At 40.1% G+C, this 20,395-nt stretch overlaps 1 protein-coding gene across 5 annotated transcripts in view; it reads right to left on the reverse strand.

Moving 5' to 3' along the window:
* Positions 1 to 20,395, reverse strand: part of LOC122560121 (collagen alpha-1(XX) chain-like) — a 184,639-nt gene that overhangs the window by 59,190 nt on the left and 105,054 nt on the right. For all 5 annotated transcript variants that reach the window (XM_043710376.1, XM_043710377.1, XM_043710378.1 and 2 more), the window contains exons 24-27: positions 18,048 to 18,194; positions 11,019 to 11,075; positions 831 to 970; positions 405 to 528 (exon numbers count right to left, since the gene is read on the reverse strand). In XM_043710376.1, coding sequence (XP_043566311.1) covers positions 405 to 528; positions 831 to 970; positions 11,019 to 11,075; positions 18,048 to 18,194 — 468 coding nt within the window. The remainder of the gene's footprint in view (positions 1 to 404; positions 529 to 830; positions 971 to 11,018; positions 11,076 to 18,047; positions 18,195 to 20,395) is intronic.

Consider the following 20,395-nt stretch of genomic DNA (forward strand, 5'->3'; position numbering starts at 1 on the left):
CTTTCCAAGGTCATACGAATTTTGGTGTAGTCTCTTACCTATTAACCCACCCGAAATGTATTACATCATACTTTTCTCTGTGAATTCCATGACATGGACAGAATGGACTTAATGGCCTTCTTTACAATATCATTCTAATGACACTGGATGATAAAATAAAATTTCTATATTTCCTCATTCCAAAAAAAAAATTTCAAACACAATGTTATAATTAACTATTTAATTTTTATAAGTACATAAAACAGTAACTCAGACAATTTTAAGTCATGGATCTATTGTGCTGAAATTGTGTTGCTGGAAAAGCGCAGCAGGTCAGGCAGCATCCAGGCAACAGGAGAATCGACGTTTCGGGCATAAGCCCTTCTTCAGGAATCATTATTGTGACCTATCTACAGTGTTTTTACCTGCATTAGAATCAGTTCCTCTGTAAGGTATGTCGTAGATTGCTCCCAGTAACTTCTCTTTACTGCCAAAGGAGCCATACTGAATTTCATTCCTCATGCGATCATTAAACTGATTCACCGACACCTGTAAAAACCATCAGTGCACTGGAAAAAAAATTCTATGTTTCTCGTGTTTGATATAGAAATAAAAAACGTGCAATGTTGATAAACAGTTATACATGCTATTTAATTATTTTTGTTCTTAATGGGCATAAGCTAACAATTTCCTGTTCTCCTGCTATTAATAATTTTAGTGTAAGAGCTTTATACAGAAAATGTGACTGCAATTTCAATGAAGCTTGTGAACAAACTTAGAACAGAAAACATAATATACAAAAGAAATGCCAATGAAATCAGAACATTTTGGAGTCCGATAGCAAACATTACCTGTATTCCGTCTGGGCCAATTTTGTCAAAAACACTAATGCTATCGTACAAAAATGCAATGATCTTCTTGAAATTCATTCCTCCTACAGACCTGGATCCATCGATTATAAAGTTTAAATCAGCTGTAATATCACGGCAAGCTATTGAAGAAAGGAAGAATTATGGTATGCTACCATGCATAATTAAACAAAGTCACAAAACACTTACAAAATCAAAAGTTTGAAGGTTTATTCTGTTGACCTAGAGCCAGCAGGTTAATATAGAAAAAGATTGCTGACTTGGATTAGACTGAAGATTCGAAAGATATCTTCATCCATTTTGTGGCCAATTAAAACCAAACATTGATTATAATGAGTTTTCAAAGACACGTTTAAAATTTTGCTAGAAATACTAGACAAAGGAACCTTTGTAATTATTGGCATGATGTCACTGTAGAGGTAACAGCAAACACAAAACTCAATTACTGCCTTCAAATCGTTGTCAATTTTGCTTATTTAACGTGAGTAGGTTTAGATTTTCGACTGTAAAAATGAATGACCTGATTATAATCCTGCCTATTTGACAGATAGGGGAGGGATGATGATTAAAATTGTATAAACCATAAATTTAAAGGTTCAAGGATATCATTCTCTTCCTGACAAGATTTGACTGCTAATCAGGACATGGGCTCAGCGCTGGAACTCTAAGTGAAATCTGGCAATAGACAAGATCATTGCCTGCAAAAACACAAGCACATCTGATATTTAATTTACAAAGCATTTTTTAAAAAAGGTTGCTTGCCTGAATGTGAGCCAGGAGGAACAGACGTGCACGGCTGTACACTGTACCCTTCCCTTCACGCCCCCCCCCCAGTTCGCCCCATCCTCTGATCACTCCAGATTCTCCATGTACCTCCCACAACACCTACATGAAGGGCTGTTGCTGGTGACACCAATGGTCCAAAATTTAAATTCATGCTTTGTTGGCATACTGCCTTATCTTAAATATCGCAGAGAGAAGAAAATCAGAAAGAAAATTACAATATTTTGAAACGAAAGTAGCTGTCATGCTGGACCTCTATTTTAAAATACACAAGGCAGACCAGTATATCTGACATTCAATTTTACTGATTTTTCTTTCTCGGACCTAAGGCTTAGGGCCTAATGCCTGAGGCCTATTCAATTAAACCCAGAATTTATAGGGAGAAACCAATTTCCCCTCTGCAGTTTCTGTCTAATCTCTCCCATCCTTTCATAACCTTCAAATTCTTCACAAAATCACCTTGGAATGTCCTCATTACTTAAAAAAAACAACCTCAGTGTTTCAAATTCAGTTTCTGCATTAACAAGCTTACTTTGCAGCCATAAATTTCCAGCAAGCAAGCCATCCCTTTTCATATTACTGAACAACAATAATAGGAAAGACAAGTAACAGTCTGCCATCATTTTTACATGAAAAATTACTTTGGAGAGATTTTACCATGCTGACTTCATATAAACAGTTATATCCTGTTTAAAACAACTTTTCCCAAAATACATGATTTACACATTGGCCTGCTGCCCATCTGATTTCATTCCCCTCCTTCCCACTGCTCGAACAAACATGCACAATACAACGGGAAGTTAAACCTGTTGACTGTAAACTTACAGAAGAAAAAGAATCAGAAACAGTGGAGCCCAGAGACAGGGAGGTAAATTGACTGTTTACAATAAGAGAGGGGAAGACGTAAAAAGAAAAGACACAAATGTAGAATGAGAAAAGGGAATAAAAATGAGAGGGGAAAAAACAGCAATTCTTCTGTCACAAATTTAACAGAAACCTCCCCATGCATTTGCAAGTCTGGTCCCATAAAATTCCCACCACCCTTCCACTGTGCCTTAGTTGTCTGCAATTTTATATTCATTTCATTCATTTTAATGCTTTTAAAAAAGCATTGGAAATTCTACATACAGAATTGGTGGGGTGGGGGAGGGGGCGGGGGGTGAGCATTTGCGAGATTAGAACAGCACTAAAGGGGAGGTGTCTGAGAGTTCAACACACCAACACGGTGACATAACTCCACAGAGGCTGGTATCCCATCACCAAGTCACCTCATATTTACACATGGAAAGTCCTTGACACTGTTCCAGCTCCTTCTGGCCCAAAATCAACAGAACCTGTGGCACGCCTGCTGATATCTGTCAGTCAGAGCTCCCTGATAGGGACTGTTAACCTGGCCCAACCAGGAAACTCCAAGATCCACCTGACTGATCTCATTACAATCACTACAGAGCCAAGAGCTTGAAGGTTGTGTGAGAGGGAAAATGGAATGAGACCTGGAGCTGGGGCTGGGACTGTGAATCAACCACATTCAGAAAAAAATAAACAGCGACATTACAAAGAAAGATGAAAGTTATTGTTGCCTCAAGGTACAACCTGGAGGTGTAACGCTGTACAAAGAGGTGTGATTTTTGAAACATCCAAGAGTGAAACAGGGGAAATATGATTTTGTTCAGTGGAACTAGGGGCCAGTGCTATACTTTACCTTGCAAAGTATGGACAGGTAAATATTTCACCATACAGTCTTTAACATTTGAATTAAGTAGTGTTTAAAGTACAAAATGTTATCTAAAGTCCTGGTTAAAAATGCAATATTCTTGAAATTAGAGAAAGTAATTATAAGGAGAGTAATTTAACAGTTAATCACGTCAGAGTAGCACAGCCACATGGAATGTTTCAGTTGTGTCATATGGGTGGTCAGTGATATTTCCAACGTCCAGGGTGACCACATGTACAGGAAGTGTCTCCAGCTGTAACTAATCAAATTCTATATTTTGGATCTAGAGCAGTGGCTGGAGTCACTGTGAAGCATCCACAGGCTGAGATCTTTGTGTTTACGGATATAGAAAGGAGATCACACTGCAGGGATGTAGTTCACAAGCAGAAAGGGAGTGAGAGACCATTAAGGAGTGGAAAAGCACCAGACATGTAATTCAGGGTACCCAACACCCTCTCCAATAGATTTTCCATTTTGAATACTGCTGGGAACAATAGCTTCTCATGTGAGTGCAATGAGACCCAAGTCCATGGCACCGTGAGTGGCTCAGATGCACAGGGGAGGTGCAGACAGAATCAATAGTGATAGAGGTTCTATTGTAAGGGCAATAGACATTTGTTTCTGTGGCCATAGATGCAACATTAGCATGATACGTTGCCTCTCTGGTGCCGCAGTAAGGACATCACTGAGTGACTGCAGGATATTCTGAAGCGGGAGGATAATTAGCTAGAATTTGTTGTTCATGACAATACCAATGATTAAAAAAAAAGAGAAATTATGTCCTGCAAATAAAATAGACAGGGCTAAGAAATAAATTTAAAAGCAAGAATCTCAGGACTACTCCCAGTGCCACGTGCTGGCGAGAACAGGAATAGGACTGATATTGTTTGTCCAGTATATATGTAGATTAAAGTCACCCATAATTACTGTAGAACCCCTGTTAACTGCAATTCCATTTTCCTGTTAAATACCATTATTGGTTGGAGGCAAGTAGAGAACTCAAAATGTTTTTTGTCTCTTGATGCTTCTTAGCTCCACACTGCTTATGCATTTTCTGAACTGATAATCTTTCTCATTATTACATAAATTGTCCTTTACTAAAAATGACTGGTTAAAACAATGATGCTGATGCTGGAAACCAGATTCTGGATTAGTGGTGCTGGAAGAGCACAGCAATTCAGGCAGCATCCAAGGACAACTGACTGGATGAACATGTGGTAGGTGGATGGTGTAGGAGGAAGGGCTTTAGATACCTGAGACTTTGGGGCTACTTCCAGGGAAGACATCTGGGTGGGATGCACCTCGACAGGACCTGAACTAACACCTTTACTGGGCATTTGCTTGTACTATATGGGAAAGTTGAAACTAGAGTGGCTGGGGGATGGGAACCTAACTCGGGAGACAGAAGAAGGCGAAGGAAAGACAGTAAAAGAAAGATAGAAAAGTAGATAGCAAAAGCTGAAGGCAATGGAAACAAGGGCTGGCAACAAATAGGCCATAATACAAAACATACATAAATGTTAAAGGAGACAAATCTAAAGGTTACATACCTGACCGCATGGAACATTCAAACAAACATAGATAAATTAACAATGCAAAAACCTGAAAGCTCTTACAATATAACTACAATTATGAAGACAGACTGCAAGGTGATCAAGGCTGTGTGAGTATCCAAGTGAGTATTCAATTCTTTAGAAGAACAGGGATAAAGGAAAATTGAGGTGCCATTTTTAGTAAAGGACAATCTATGTAATAATGAGAAAGGATATCAGTTCAGAAAATGCAGAAGCAGTGTGGAGCTAAGAAGCATCAAGAGACAAAAAACATTTTGAGTTCTCTACTTGCCTCCAACCAATAATGGTATTTAACAGGAAAATGGAATTGCGGTCAACAGGGGTTCTACAGTAATTATGGGTGACTTTAATCTACATATATACTGGACAAACAATATTAGCAATAATTCTGTGGTTGATAAATTCCTGTTGTATGTAAAGATTATTTTCAAGATCAATGCACTGAGGAACGAACTAGGGAACAAGCTAGCATAGATTTGGAATTGAGCATTAGAATGGTGAGTTAGTCATTGTGTCGTACAGGGTCCTTTTAGGAAGTGTGACCTTTTACATGGTGTAATTCTTCACTGCGATGGGAAGTGAAGTAGTCTAGTCTAAAACTAAGGTCCTAAAGTGAAACAATGACTACGTGAGGGGTGTGTTGGCAACCAAATCAAAAGGCAAAACTGTGCTGGGGTACCAGAGTTGAACAGAGTACTCCAGCATCTGCAGTCCTCACTTTCTCCTAGTTGATCTTAACCTACTGCGAATCCTCTGCCCTGAAGCTAATCCCAGCGTCCCTCCCCCAAATTCCTTCCCCCCTACCCTTTATCTCAGCCTGCTTGGCACACCAGCCTCATTCCTGAAGAAGGGCTTATGCCCGAAACGTCGATTCCCCTGCTCCTCGGATGCTGCCTGGCCTGCTGTGCTTTTCCAGCACGACATTTTTCAACAGATGATAAATACTATCTTTTGAAGGTGGTCATTGCTTGGCACTTATGTGACACGAATGTCACTTGCCACCTATCATCTCAAGCCTGAACATTGTCCAGGACTTGCTGCATTTGGGCATTCACTGTTTCAATATCTGAGGTTTTAGTCACAGTATTGAGTACAGGAGTTGGGAGGTCATGTTGCAGCTGTACAGGACATTGGTTAGGCCACTGTTGGAATACTGCATGCAATTCTGGTCTCCTTCCTATCGGAAAAATGTTGGTAAACTTGAAAGGGTTCAGAAAAGACTTACAAGGATGTTGCCAGGGTTGGAGGATTTGAGCTACAGGGAGAGGTTGAACAGGGCTGTTTTCCGTGGAGCATCGGAGGTTGAGGGGTGGCCTTATAGAGGTTTACAAAATCATGAGTAGCGTAGATAGGGTAAATACACAAAGTCTTTTCCCTGGGATGGGGGGAGTCCAGAACTAGAGGGCATAGGTTTAGAGTGAGGGAGTATAGATATAAAAGAGACCTAAGGGGCAAATTATTCACAGAGAAGGTGGTACATGTATGGAATGAGCTGCCAGAGGATATGGTGGAGGCTGGTACAATTGCAACATTTAAAAAGCATCTGGATGGGTATATGAATAGGAAGGGTTTGGAGGGATATGGGCCAGGTGCTGACAGATGGGACTAGATTGGGTTGGGATATCTGGTCAGCATGGACAAGTTTCCATACTGTACATCTCTATGACTCTATGAGAGAGAAAAAAATCCTACAGATGTTGGAATCCAAGATAGACAAGCAGGAGGCTGGAAGAACACAACAAACCAGTCTGCATCAGAAGGTGGAGACGTCAGGTGGAGAAGTCAATGTTTTGGGTGTAACCCTTCTTCAGGACTGGGGGTGGGTGTAAACATCTGAGGAGTCCTGAATGGTCCTGAACATTGGGCAATCAACAGCAAACATTCCCAATCTGACCTTATGATGAAGGAGCTGAGGATGGTTGGATTGGGGAAACTACCTTGACAAACTCCCAAAGAGATGTCCTGGAGCTGACCAACCACCACAACCATCTTCCTTTGTGCCAGGTGTATTTTCCCCAGAGAGTTTTCCCCCTGATTTCCACTAACTCCAGTTTTGCTAGAGCTCCTTGATGCTATAGTCCAACAAATTTAGCCTGTCCCTCTCATTTCTCCTCTGGAATCTGGCTCTTTTGTCCATGTTTGAACCAAGGCTGTAATGAAGTCAGGAGCTGAGTGGAACCCAAACTGGGCGTCACTGAGCAGGTTATTGCTGAGCAGGTGCTGCTTGACAGCACTGTTGATGACAGCCTCTATCACTTTACTGATGATCAAGAGCAGACTGATGGTGCATAACTGGCTGAGATGGATTTGTCCTGCTTTTTGCATACAGGACATACCTGAGCAATTTTCAATATTGTCAGGTAGATGCCCAGTATTGTAACTGGACTGGAAGATCTTTGATAGGGGAGCAGCAAGTTCTGGAGCACAAGTTTTCAGTGCTAGTGGGTAACATTGGCAGGGCCCATAACGTTTGCAATATCCAATTCCTGAAACCATTTCTTGATCTTATGTGGAGTGAGTGAAATTGGCTGAAAAATGATATCTATGATACAGGGGAGCTCTAGAGGAGGCCAAGATGGATTATCCACTTCTGGCTGAAGTTTGTTGTGCATATACCAGCCTTATGTTTCGCACTGATGTACAGAGCTCCACTATTAATGATGGAATGGCAAGCTTGTCTTATGAAGACAGATGGGATCCATAAGGCATGTATTTACTTTAGTTGAGAAGAGGTGATCTCATTGAAACATAAAATTCTGACAGGGCAGGCAGACTGGATGCAGGGAAAATGATTCCCCTATGAGGCTGGTGATATTGTGGAGGCATCTAGAACAAGGAGTCACATTTTCAGGATGCTAAGTAGGCTATTTAGGACTCAACCGAGGAGAAACCTTTTCGCTCAGAGGATGGTGAACCTTTGCAGTTCTCTACTACAAAAGGTTACAGAAGCCAACTCTCAGAATATATTTAATAAAGAAATAAATTGCAAGATACAAAGTGTCAAGGGGTATGAGGAGAGCACAAGAGTATGATTTAAGACAGAGGATAAGCAATTACCATAGTGAATGGTGGAGCAGACTCAATGGATGATCATTGGAATGGAATATAAATTTTAAGTGTGCATTCTTCAATTGTGAAAGCTATTAACTGCTTCAGATATACATTTATTAACAAACAACCGAGCTTTAATTTTGAGGAGTCAGTCAGTTTGAAAGTCAGTACCAAGTCAAATAAAGTCAATTAGACCTCAACACAGTCTAATTCTGGTAATAGTGTTGAGAACATTTAACATTATCAGATACACTGCATGTGTTTGTGCAGATTTCAGCACTGCTGCAGCAATAAGGATAATCCAAGGAGAATTAATGGCTTTGATACAAATGAGATGGAAATCCTTGAGAAGCTAAAACAGCTCAAAACAAATAACAGTAGGGGGATGGATCATATTAATCTCGAAGTATTAAGGCTGATAATGATTCTTGAATCATTGAAGGTCATTATGAGAGATTTGGACTCAAATGAAGACACTAATGTTCTTGGAATAGGCTGATTCACTGCCTAATTTCAAAGGGGCAGTAAAATAATGGATGCAACTGTATAAGTAAATGTGAGGATTACCTTTGCAATAACAGCTTTTAACATACATTCAAACAAGTACATCCTGACATATTTGAACCTGTGACATGCCAAATGCCAGTGGGGGTGGGGAGGCCCAACTTTTGTCATCCCTCAGATTCCAAAGGCCTTTCATATAGTAAAGGTGACAACTTCAAAGCTGTGGGAACTCAGGGTAAGTGTTTGGATTTGATAACATCCCATCTAACATGGGACTAATGGCCAGGAGTTCTTCCTCACATGAAAATTGTTACTGACTAACATGAAAAAAATCCCAAGTTTTGTTGAGGACACAAATGGACAACAACTGGGGCATCAAAAGGTCTTCCTGGATCGAGGATAAAATAGGCTGAATGGTATTCCTCACTGATATATTTTCCAAAGTTTATCTAATAGCAATGGCAGATTCGTGGCCCTGGTGAATTTGCCAATTTGGACATTTAAGTGCTGCACATCAAGTAGGGAAAGAGTTCCCATAAAGTACCGACAGCTGTCAGTGTGAGCTGTTGGTTCCAATGATCTGTAACCCAGGAGATTAAGTACCATTAACATTAGGAAAGCCGACAGGCATTTCAAAGATATTGCTTCTTAATTTTCTCGGTGATTTGTTTCTGTTGATTGATCAGAACTAAATTTGCTGAATCACTGGCAACAGATAACAATTTTTTGAGCAAAACGAATCATAATAAGCTCTGGCTCAGTCAAATCATGGTCTCCAAAGAGCAACGTCACCACCTAGTGGTTCAAATGGCTAAAAAAGCACTTTTGAACACAACTTGAATGGTACAGCTGCAGGTTTGAGATTTTCAACGAGACGTTCTTATGACAGCAGCTGATGTGCAAAAATATAGATTGATATCTAAGTGGTGGGTTGAACATCTGTCCCACTTTTTCAAAATCACATTTATTTCACTGCTAATTTTGCAGACTATCGAAAACGTTGAAAACAATTTGATCATAATAAACTGATGATATTTCTTCTTATTTAAAGGCAGAATGACCCGCATCAACACAAACTGTTAATTCTATCAGCTGCAGGTTTGACTGTAAATTATTTTAGTTTCTAAATGAAGGACTATAGTCGAACATGCCATGGGAAGGCAATTAACAGTGTTTCCAGTTAGCGAGTTTTGAGAAGATTTGTAGCTCAGGTTGAGATTCTGGATGTAGGTTTGCTCGCTGAGCTGGAAGGTTTGTTTTCAGACGTTTCATCACCATACTAGGTAACATTTTCAGTGAGCCTCCGAATGAAGCACTAATGGTATAGGCTGCTTTCTATTTATATGTTTGAGTTTCCTAGGATTGGTGATGTCATTTCCTGTGGTGATATCATTTCCTATGGTGATATCATTTCCTGTACATTTTCTTGGGGGTAAATCCCATTTACCACCTTCTGAGAAAAAGAACCAGAAATGACATCACCACAGGAAATTACATCACCAACCCTAGGACACTCAAACATATAAACAGAAAGTGGGCTACACCACCAGTGCTTCATTCAGAGGCTCACTGAAGATCTTACCTACTATGGTGACGAAATGTCTGAAATCGAACCTTCCATCTCAGCAAGCAAACCTATATCCAGTGTTTTCAGTTAGTTGGTTTGCGATCGCAGGTTTAGGATTTCAGATTTTGTATAGCAAACTGACAATGTGCAAGCAAGGAAAACAGCATCTGGGACCTGAGCAAATAAGACAATCAATTGTGAAGCTCCTTAACCAGGCAGATTGAAAGATTGTGAAATGAACAGTGCCAAGATTTAGAAGGAAGTATAAATTAAAGTTGCTGAATTCAATGTCACACTAAGTACAGAATAAGAACTAATGACAGCGAAGGATTGATTGAATGAAGGTGGTCACAATGCTGGAACTCTGTTCCTTAGTGTACTGTACATGTATCTTCCTCCTAGTGTGAATCACTCCTTTCTCAAGAGCAATTAGAGACAACGATAAATTCTAGCTTAGCTGGCGGTACCCATATTCCATGAACAAATGTAAAAAAAACATAAACCACAGACTCAAAATGTAAAAGCAAAATCACATTTTTAAAATCTACAACAGCAATTAGAGTCTAATACAGTAAAATTAAATGTTTTCAAAAGGAGACAGGTTGTTTCCCTTTTATTTCAATTTTTGTGACTGATTACACATTCAATTCCATATTCCAACTTGCACTTCTAAAGTCAGATTCTGAGTTACTCATTAACCATTCTCAGTCTGATTTGTTAAAGATAAAGTTGCTTGCACTATTCACACAGATCCTAGATGATTTGTAGAAGGCAGAGTTTTTTTTAGCTTTCTCGTTTTCAGAAATTGAGTGTCAGATCTCATAACTAGTTGAATGGCAAATATAAATGTAATGAATGCCCATACATGAGAGAAAAATCTAGGCTATTAAACCTAGCTCCTGTACAAGTAAAACTACTGATAACACTTTCGTGTTCCTTTAGTGCTGAAAGACAATTTGAACCAATGATAATCCTACCTTTGAAGGCCACAGGAACAGTACTTGAAACAAATGTAGATCTTGTCGGAAGTGGCACTAGCAACAAGAAAAGAATCATGGCTTATATTAAAATAATGGCAACAAATGCATATTTTTGAAAGATCTCCTTGTGTAAAGTGTTTAGTTTACTAAACGTGAATACAGCTCTCAAAATTGACAAAATAATAATGTAATGGATTTGTAATATTACACAATTTGGGTCCTACTCCTACAACATCCAAATACAGTAATACTTCAGCAGTGTAGACTGCATAAGATTTAAGGTATTATTTCTCATTTTGATATTTGAAATGTAAACATCTACATTTAAATTATTCCTAATACTTTTCTTTTATATGTGAGAAGCTTAATGCTAACGGGTCACCATGAAATAATCGGGATGGGGCCATTCGCCACAGCAGATTCACCACCGACGATTAGCCACTGCTCTTTGACCACTGAGGACGCTTAGCCACCGCCCATTAGGCACTGAAGACGATTCGCCACTGCAAGTAAGTCATATATTTTGAATATTGGTGGTATGTAAAATTGTCGTTATATTGGTTAAGGTAGTGTTTGCGTTGTTTCAGTAACAACTTATTTTCGTTACAGGAGAGTTTTTTTTTAAGCTTGTATTTTTGGAACAGGAATTTTTAGTATAGAAACAGAAATTATTAGTAAACGTGGAAATAAGAAGTTTTACCATGATGGTTTTATATGTATTTTTGATAAACTATCCAAGAGTGATTCAAGTATTAAGTTTTGGCGATGTGAACAAAGGGGCCGATGTAATGGACGGATCCACACCAAGAGTGGCACTGTGATAGCTTAGAAAGGCTGGCACTACACAGTGCTAGTGAGCAGAAGGAGTGCTAGAGGCAGCTGTGGGCAGTTTGCCTTGGAGGATGGAGAATAGACACAGAAGCAAAGACCCTGAACTGGACAGAAGGTTCTACCCAGTGCAGCTGTTACATGTGCACCCACATGTTAGAGTTCATTGAGCAAGTATATAATCATTGACCAAAATGGAGGAGTCCAACCGACTCATATTTGCCATGTTGGCTCAGAGCCTTGAGCAAATTATGTCCTCTATTATTGGAGTGGCCAACCTCACTGATATCAACACGCAATAGCACTTGGACTGCCTGCAGGATCTGCACACTGACCTTTGGTAAAATGGATCTTCAGTGGCACAAATGACACAGGGGCATCTTGGAGGGGAGAGCCTACCAGTTTAGCAGTTTCTGCAGATGCTCCTAAGATGAGGACGGCCAACAAATAAAATTTAGCCATAAGCTGAGCCAAGTTGAACAAAACGTCTCCACTTCCTTTGCTGTCCTAGTGGAAGCAGTGGATTGAAGAGTCTTGTGAGACTCCTTTTGTTGATGGCAGGACAAGGAAAGAGGGATAAGTTGTTCAAGGAGATCAAGGGTTTCTCAATGGTGACAATAAGACCTCTGGGCAGATGAACATCCTTCATTATTGTGTTTACACATTCTGGGCTATGTCTGTTAACATAAGGTATCTGACAGTGTTATACACCCCAATGGGAATATCAATGAAAGCACTCCTGAATAAGATGATCTCTGACATTTGTAACATTCTGAGATGACTTGGAACCCCACATCAGGTCTGGCTATCTTCATCGGCAGATGGGATGTTCTGTATCTTTATCATTTACCTCCTCCTCCTCCTCCAATGAGTTGTCACCTTCCAGGGCCTCACCATCCTCAAACTCCGCGTATTGCTGAAGGACCACATTATCGAGAGTTCAGCAGACCATTAACACATGTCACTTGATCAGTCCAGGTACTAGAACAGCACCTTGAGAGGTCAGTTCATTGATGTCTTGGTGAGAGGATACTTTGATTGTGTCACCTCGATGTTTATATCACAAAATCCCTACAGTGTGGAAACAGGCCATTCGGCCCAACAAATCCACACCAACCCTCCAAAGAGTATCCCACTTAGACCCATTCCCCTACCCTACTACTCTACATTTACCCCTGACGAATGCACCTAATCTACACATCCCTGAACACTATGGGCAATTTAGCATGGCCAATTCTCCTAACCTGCACATCTTTGCATTGTGGGAGGAAACCGGAAGACGCAGAGGAAACCCACGCAGACACCGGGAGAATGTGCAAACTCCACACAGTCGCCCGAGGCTGGAATTGAACCCAGTCCCTTGGGCTGTAAGGCAGCAGTGCTAACCACTGAGCCACTGTGCCGCCCTCTCTCAGGCACTCAGAGTAGTGGTCAAGTATTCATGCCTTTGTCCTCTCAGATAACCATGGACTTTGGGGGTCAGAGTGAAGAATTGTAGCAATTTGATTGCAAGGGAGTGAAGGAATCAACAGTTGCCAGCAGAATGAGTGTCACATGGAGAGAGCACTTGCTGTGGGCACTGACCTAATGGAAGTTAAGGCAGATGTAGCCCTCCCAGCTGAAGGGAAATATTGACTGGTTACTGAATATCTTGATAATGACCTGGGGTAAGTTAGCAACATGGGAAAATCACACCACCCTCTGTCCTTGAAAAAATGCATCTGCTATAAATTGAATGAGGGGATACAATGGTGAACAGCTGCTTGTGAGATCCAACTAAAATATGCAACTAATCACTGGAATGATGCAGAAGTGTCAAATTTCAAGGTCAGAGGACCTTGAAAGCCACTGACACAGTGAGCAGTGCTGCGAGGTATGACATCTTTGACAAGGGCAGAGGGGTCAGTGACCCTCTATTCGGATAGTCACATTCTCCTGCTGTACTGCGTCCCATCATGTCAAGGTAAAATTTATGCTGAGGATACAGCCTTCCTTTGCCCTTCCCAGCCCTTTATGCATCTCTTCTCTCATGCAAATATTCAGTGATGTTCCCTTCCTCAAAGGAAAATACTCCCCATTGTGACCATACTTCCACTGACAGCTAGTGCCTTCTGTGTGCTCAGTTTCCCCTGCCATGCAAATATGGTCTGCAGTCTTGCCCTTTGCTTATACCCCATATTCAGGCTGAGCACTGACTGGGTTCTCCTCACTATTTATGCTACGCCATAGCCACCTATTTTCCAACAAGCGAGCCCTACTTTCTCTGTGAAAGTGTGCCTCTTTTCATGCAGCCTATGTGGCCCTCTATGAAGTTCTGAACATCCCTACAATGAGCTATTTAACAATGTTAATTGACCTTCATCATGGATCAGGAAGAATCATGGGCCATACCTATTCCTGACCTTAGTGAAACTGGCCAGGACCAGGAACAATGTCAGGTACAAGTTGGTGCTTGTACCATCTAACCCCTTCAGCGGCACATGTTAAAATTCAACTCAACAGAATATTCTTTGTACTATTGACTCCAAGAAGTCTTTATAGTTTCTTTCTTCCAAATAGTAATGGCGAATATTGGCGAGTATGAAATTTTAATACTTTCACAGCCATGTGACATAACTTTTGATTCACTGTGTGCATGCTTTTCAGCTACTGCAAAAACCTAACAAACATGAATTTCAGTAAAACAATTTGTGGTACTGAATTTCATCATGATGTAGCATTCAATTTGTTTGAAAGCTTTGGGCACCATTTATTATTCCCTGATGTCAACTGGAAAACAGCAGTAAAAATTGCATTGAAGTATCAAAATGTTTTCATTCTTAATTTTATTGAACTTAAAAAAATAAACTTGCCACTCTCTTACCAAGTCAAAGGGCTGCTCTCTTTTTAAAGACTGATGGTAGTTTATAGCCTGAGGGTCACTCTGCCACAGGTGAGCAGAGAGGTCGAGAAGGAGAGTCCTTCATGGTAAACTCAGTCAAAACAGGAATGGAACCCACACTGCTGGCATCACTCTGCATTGCAAACAAGCGATCTAGCCAACTGAATAATCTCATTGAATTAAGTCATACAAGTGATGCAAGGTTTACAGAATGCTAATCCTTGGCATTCTCATATCTTCCAGTAACACATTCAATAATTAATAAAACAATACTGGTCATTCGTATGAACTGTAACTGTATTCCATGATGAATTAGCAAGCAGAATTCTTTTCCGATATCTTGCAAAACTGCAGCCTGATCTGTAGCTGCATCATGTGTTTAATGAGGTACTGCTTTAATGAATTCAGAACATAAGGGGGAAGACAGAAAATGTGCCATGTTACTGCATTGAACAAACTGCTACACCAGGGTCATGAATCTGATAACAGATTAAGGAAAATAGGATTATCAGGGCTGAGTCTAGTGTTGAATTTATCAATTCTTTAGGAACGTCTGTCTACCAAAACACAAAAATACCACTCTGTATTCATGAGGGCCATGGACAAGGTCTCTTCCTGGGGTGGGGGAGGCCAGAACTTAGGGTGAGGTGGGAAAGATTTAAAAGTGACCTAAGGGGCAATTTTTTCCACACAGAGGATGGTGTGTGTATGGAATGAGCTGTTAGAGGAAGTGGTGGAGACTGATACAATTACATTTAAAAGGCATCGGGATGGGAATATGAATAGGAAGGTTTAAAGGGATATGGGCCAAATGCTGGAAAATGGGACTGGATTAATTTAGAATATCTGGTCGGCATGGACAAGTTGGACTGAAGGGTCTGTTTCTGTGCTGTACATCTCTACCACGAGACTGCTGGACATGCACATGGACAGCAGTGAATTGAGGGGTGCGTAGGTTAGGTCATGTTATTTTAGATTAGGAATAATCTTCAGCACAACATCGTGGGCTGAAGGGCCTGTTCTGTGCTGTACTTTCTATACTCTATGTTCTATGACTCTAGTTTTCCTCCAACATAATAGGCCCTCTGTCAGAAAATGATCTGACAATTCTTCACATTTTTCAACCCCAAACTCTAATCCATCCTCTACACAACTGAGAATTGTTTGTAATTTGTTTTAATTTCTTCATATAGCCCAGCACTCAAGATATCCGTAATAACTTAGGAATTCTTGATTTGCAGGCATTATTCAGTTGTAACATGTCTGTGGGGCACACAATAAAGCTATTCTAAGAAGTAGGCTTTAATAAAAAAAACTTTATCTAACCACATTTTGTAGGGTATACAAGATTATGCACCATAGTAGAAATCAGTTGGGTTTTACATTTCAAACTATATTGAAAATTAAACAATGAGTGTATTAATCAGATGAGTGTATTCTGTTAACTTCAAAATTACTCCACAACTTCAAAGCAAAACACCTGCATATCGTGACATGATATCATGACATTAATCTCAGCGAATTATTACAGTACCCTTCATACTCAATGTTATTGTGAAAGTGATGATATGTGGCCTGTTATATCTACCAAATTTAAAGAAAATACAACATCCTGTCACAAAGATGCAATGCCTTTTAAACAGAATCTGTATTCACTCCCTACAAGATGGTAGCACTAAATGCTGCCACAGCTTCGTCATTCAGATATTAATAAACCACATTAGATAAACCTAATTATCCTGTCTATTAAATGGTGATTTCATCAGTGAAAATCATTCAAGATGTCTGTAAAACAGGAAATTAGAAGTTCATTTGAACATGCTCCTCAGGATTGATCTCCAATAAGTCAATGACCAGCAAAATGGCAAATAGTCTCACCAGCCTATATGTCATATCTACCTGCTCAACATGCCAATTTATTTTATTTGGACTTACTGTTAATGATATCACTGCAATCCATTTAATGAAGTAGCACTCCTAGCTCCTAATGGTGGACGTAGAAGTCAGAACAATTTCAGCATAAAGATCAGCCTACTTTGCACATTATTTTTTCCCTAATGAGCAGCAAACATGCAGGATATGCTGTCTTTGAACATATAACCTTTAGATGAAAGGAATGACTCAAATGTATTCATTGTGATTCAGGTGTAATTTAACAGCACCAAAATGCACTTGCAATGTAATTCTACTTGTGAGAATTCACCAATAACTAAGCGATTAATGATCATACAGAACTATCTACTTAAGATTCAATTCCTGATCTATGCTCAACTGATTTCAGCCATTCAAAGATTTGAAGAGCTACAACTGGCAAGAGGACCATTGGACAGAAAGATAAAATTTACATGATTCCTGCTAGGGATTGGACACTAGATGACATAGCAGCTGCCACTTCCATATAATGTTAGGGGGCAGTTGTGACTGAGGTAACTAATCCTGTGGCTGCAATAAAGAGGACAAGGTAAATGAGGGAAAAATGAGTATAAAGTCAATGGTAAGACATAATTACAGTGGGAAGTTGTGGGAAATGTGCAGCTCAATTCCTAAACTGTACACCAGTTATGTGCCTCTCTGCAGAAAGCTAAAATTCATAAAACCAACACTGAATTGAGGTCAAGGTTTAAATGGGAATGATGGAAGTGCCAAAATATGAACAAAGAGACTGTTGCATGAAGAATTCTGTCAGGACATATTCCAGGAGATTAGTTCGAGAATTTACAAGGAAATTTCAGAGGAACCTGAAAAGAGATCGCTTATGCATGTTTGGGAAGCTCCTTTGGAAGAATTTGCCAACCTAATGTAAATGGTTAATAAAACAATAAGCCAGTTGGCATAGTGGCTCAGTAGTTAGTACTACTGCCTCATGGCGCCAGGGGCCCTGGTTCAATTCCAGCCTCAGGCGACTGTCAATGTGGAGTTTGCACATTTTCCGTGTCTTCATGGGTTTCCTCCGAGTGTTCTGGTTTCCTCTCAGTCCAAAAGAGGTGCAGGTTAGGTGAACTGGCTGTGCTAAATTGTCCATAGTGTTCAGGGATGTGTAGGTTAGGTGCATTAGTTAGGGGAATGGTCTGGATAGGATACTCCTCGGAGGGTCAGGGTAGACTTGTTGGGCCAAATGACCTGTTCTACACTGTAAGGATTCTATAATTCATATTTTAATACTATAGGCACTGTATCTTATCTACATGGGCTTTATATTGCTCAAAGTAAAATATTTTGGCAGAAACTGTGCTATTGTGAGCTGCATTAATTCTTTGTGTGTGGATCTTTTACTGATGAAACCTAAAAGCCAAAATCTATTAAACAATGGAACTTACATGTGGATTGAAGAACTGAAGCAGCAGGTCCATCCATATCTTGTAGGCGTGGGTACACAGTAATCTTGTACAGAGTATTGGGAAAGAGTAGTCTGAAACAATATGTGTCTTGGCCTGCATGCAAAGTGTTTTCCTGTGTCTTTTCATCTATAATTGAACAGAGAGATATTAAAGATAAAGATGTTGCTCGTCTAAGGGGACAACATTGATGAGTTAGTTTGTCTTGTAATTTTCAGTTTCTGATGGATATTATTTTGACAAATATCATCAGGGTCATTATAATGATAACTTCTGTGGAAATTCAACACTAGCTAAAGATGTCATTTGTCATTTCAAATTTCCACTTGCTCCCACTCTAATCTTTGCAGCCATGGCTTGCTACAGTGTTCAGGTGAAGTTCAATGTAAGCTCAAGGTGCAGCACCATCTCTTTCACCTCAGCATTCTAAAACCTTCTGACCTCAACAATGACTTGAACAACATTAACTTATTATGGTAGGCTCCTTCTGATGGCATTTTAAAATTATTTATTCATGGGATGTCAACATAGTGAGCTGGACCAGAATTTATTACCCAGCCATTGAAAATGGTGGCAAGTTGCCTTCTTGAACTGCTACAATCCATTTGGTGTACTACATCCATAATGCTCTTAGGGAGTGAGTTCCAAGATTTTGACCAAGCCACATTAAATTGTGGCTGGTGGGAAATGGTTCACAAGTGGTCATTAAAGGCCTCAATTGGAGCAAATTCAGACCTAGGCATTGTCAGTCCGACCATAAAATTGTGGAGTGATCAGGGAGGGGTGGAGGGAAATGGAAATCTAATCTTACATTCTTACTCTCTTACCAGCCTCTTGCCAGCCTCTTACTCACTTGCAATTGCAAACCAGCCAGCAGGTAAATGTAAAATTCCACCCATAATCTCTGCCTCTACTTGCTTATTTGTTTGATGATTCAGTTTTGTCTCATTTTTGCTTCATTGTTTCATTTAAATATACAATTTATAGCCATTCACACCTGATGCAGACACTGTTTTTGTTCTTTTCTGTCCCCATTACCATTCATTTTGGTTTTTGTATTGCGAAACCTTTGTCACATAATTACCGACCGCTGCTAGGAAAAGGTCTATTATTCATCATTCTTCTGTTACACTGTAACTTGTGTGTTTTACACTTCTTGTGCACTTTATACTGTATACAATTGTGTAGTTTGTGCTGTCCATGTAGCACCCTCGGTCCTGGAGAAACGCTGTCTCATTTTTACTGTAATAACACCAGTTTCTGTATGTAATTAAGAACCTTGTTACAGGACTGTTAAAATATCTTCATTTTCATGCTTCCAGCTGTTGGATGCGGTTTTACTTGTGTTTCTGTCTGCAATCACACCTAAACTTGACTAATTGTACAGAGAGAACAGAACATGCATAACAAAGACACACATTAAATACCAAGTGACTGAATGTTACACATCTATCATACTTCCTTCTATTTGCTCCTTCATTCCCCCTTCCACTTGCTCAAAACTCCTATTTCATTTCTTTCTATGCTCAGTTCTGATGCAGGGTCCTTGACTGGAAAACACTAACCCATTTTCTCTCCATTTGTGCAGCTAAGTATTTCTAGCCTTTTGTGTTTCTAATTCTGACAAATGAGAGTGTGCTCTTCAGAGGCTAGGCGCTTTTCAAACTGAAGCATTGGGTAACAGGAGTGCAGTGTGACTGTATTATCAGAATTTCACTCCGAGCATCAGTTTTTTAGCTTGAGTATTCAGTTGCCTTGTATTTTTAGCACGCAAAAGTGAGGACTGCAGATGCTGGAGATCAGAATCGAGAGTGTGGTGCTGGAAAAGCACAGCTGGTCAGATAGCATCCGAGGATCAGAAGAATCGACAATAGACAATAGACAACAGACAATAGGTGTAGGAGTAGGCCATTCAGCCCTTCAAGCCTGCACTGCCATTCAATATGATCATGGCTGATCATTCCTAATCAGTATCCTCTTCCTGCCTTATCTCCATAACCCTTGATTCCACTATCTTTGAGAGCTCTATCCAACTCTTTCTTAAATGAATCCAGAGACTGGACCTCGACTGCCCTCTGGGGTAGAGCATTCCACACAGCCACCACTCTCTGGGTGAAGAAGTTTCTCCTCATCGCTGTCCTAAATGGTCTACCCCGTATTTTTAAGCCGTGTCCTCTGGTTCGGCACTCACCCATCAATGGAAATATGTTTCCTACTGCCAGAGTGTCCAATCCTTTAATAATCTTATATGTCTCAATCAGATCCCCTCACAGTCTTCTAAACTCAAGGGTATACAAGCCCAGTCACTTCAGTCTTTCAGTGTAAGGTAA

This window comes from Chiloscyllium plagiosum, chromosome 20 (genome assembly GCF_004010195.1).
Source record: "Chiloscyllium plagiosum isolate BGI_BamShark_2017 chromosome 20, ASM401019v2, whole genome shotgun sequence".
NCBI lineage: Eukaryota > Metazoa > Chordata > Chondrichthyes > Orectolobiformes > Hemiscylliidae > Chiloscyllium > Chiloscyllium plagiosum.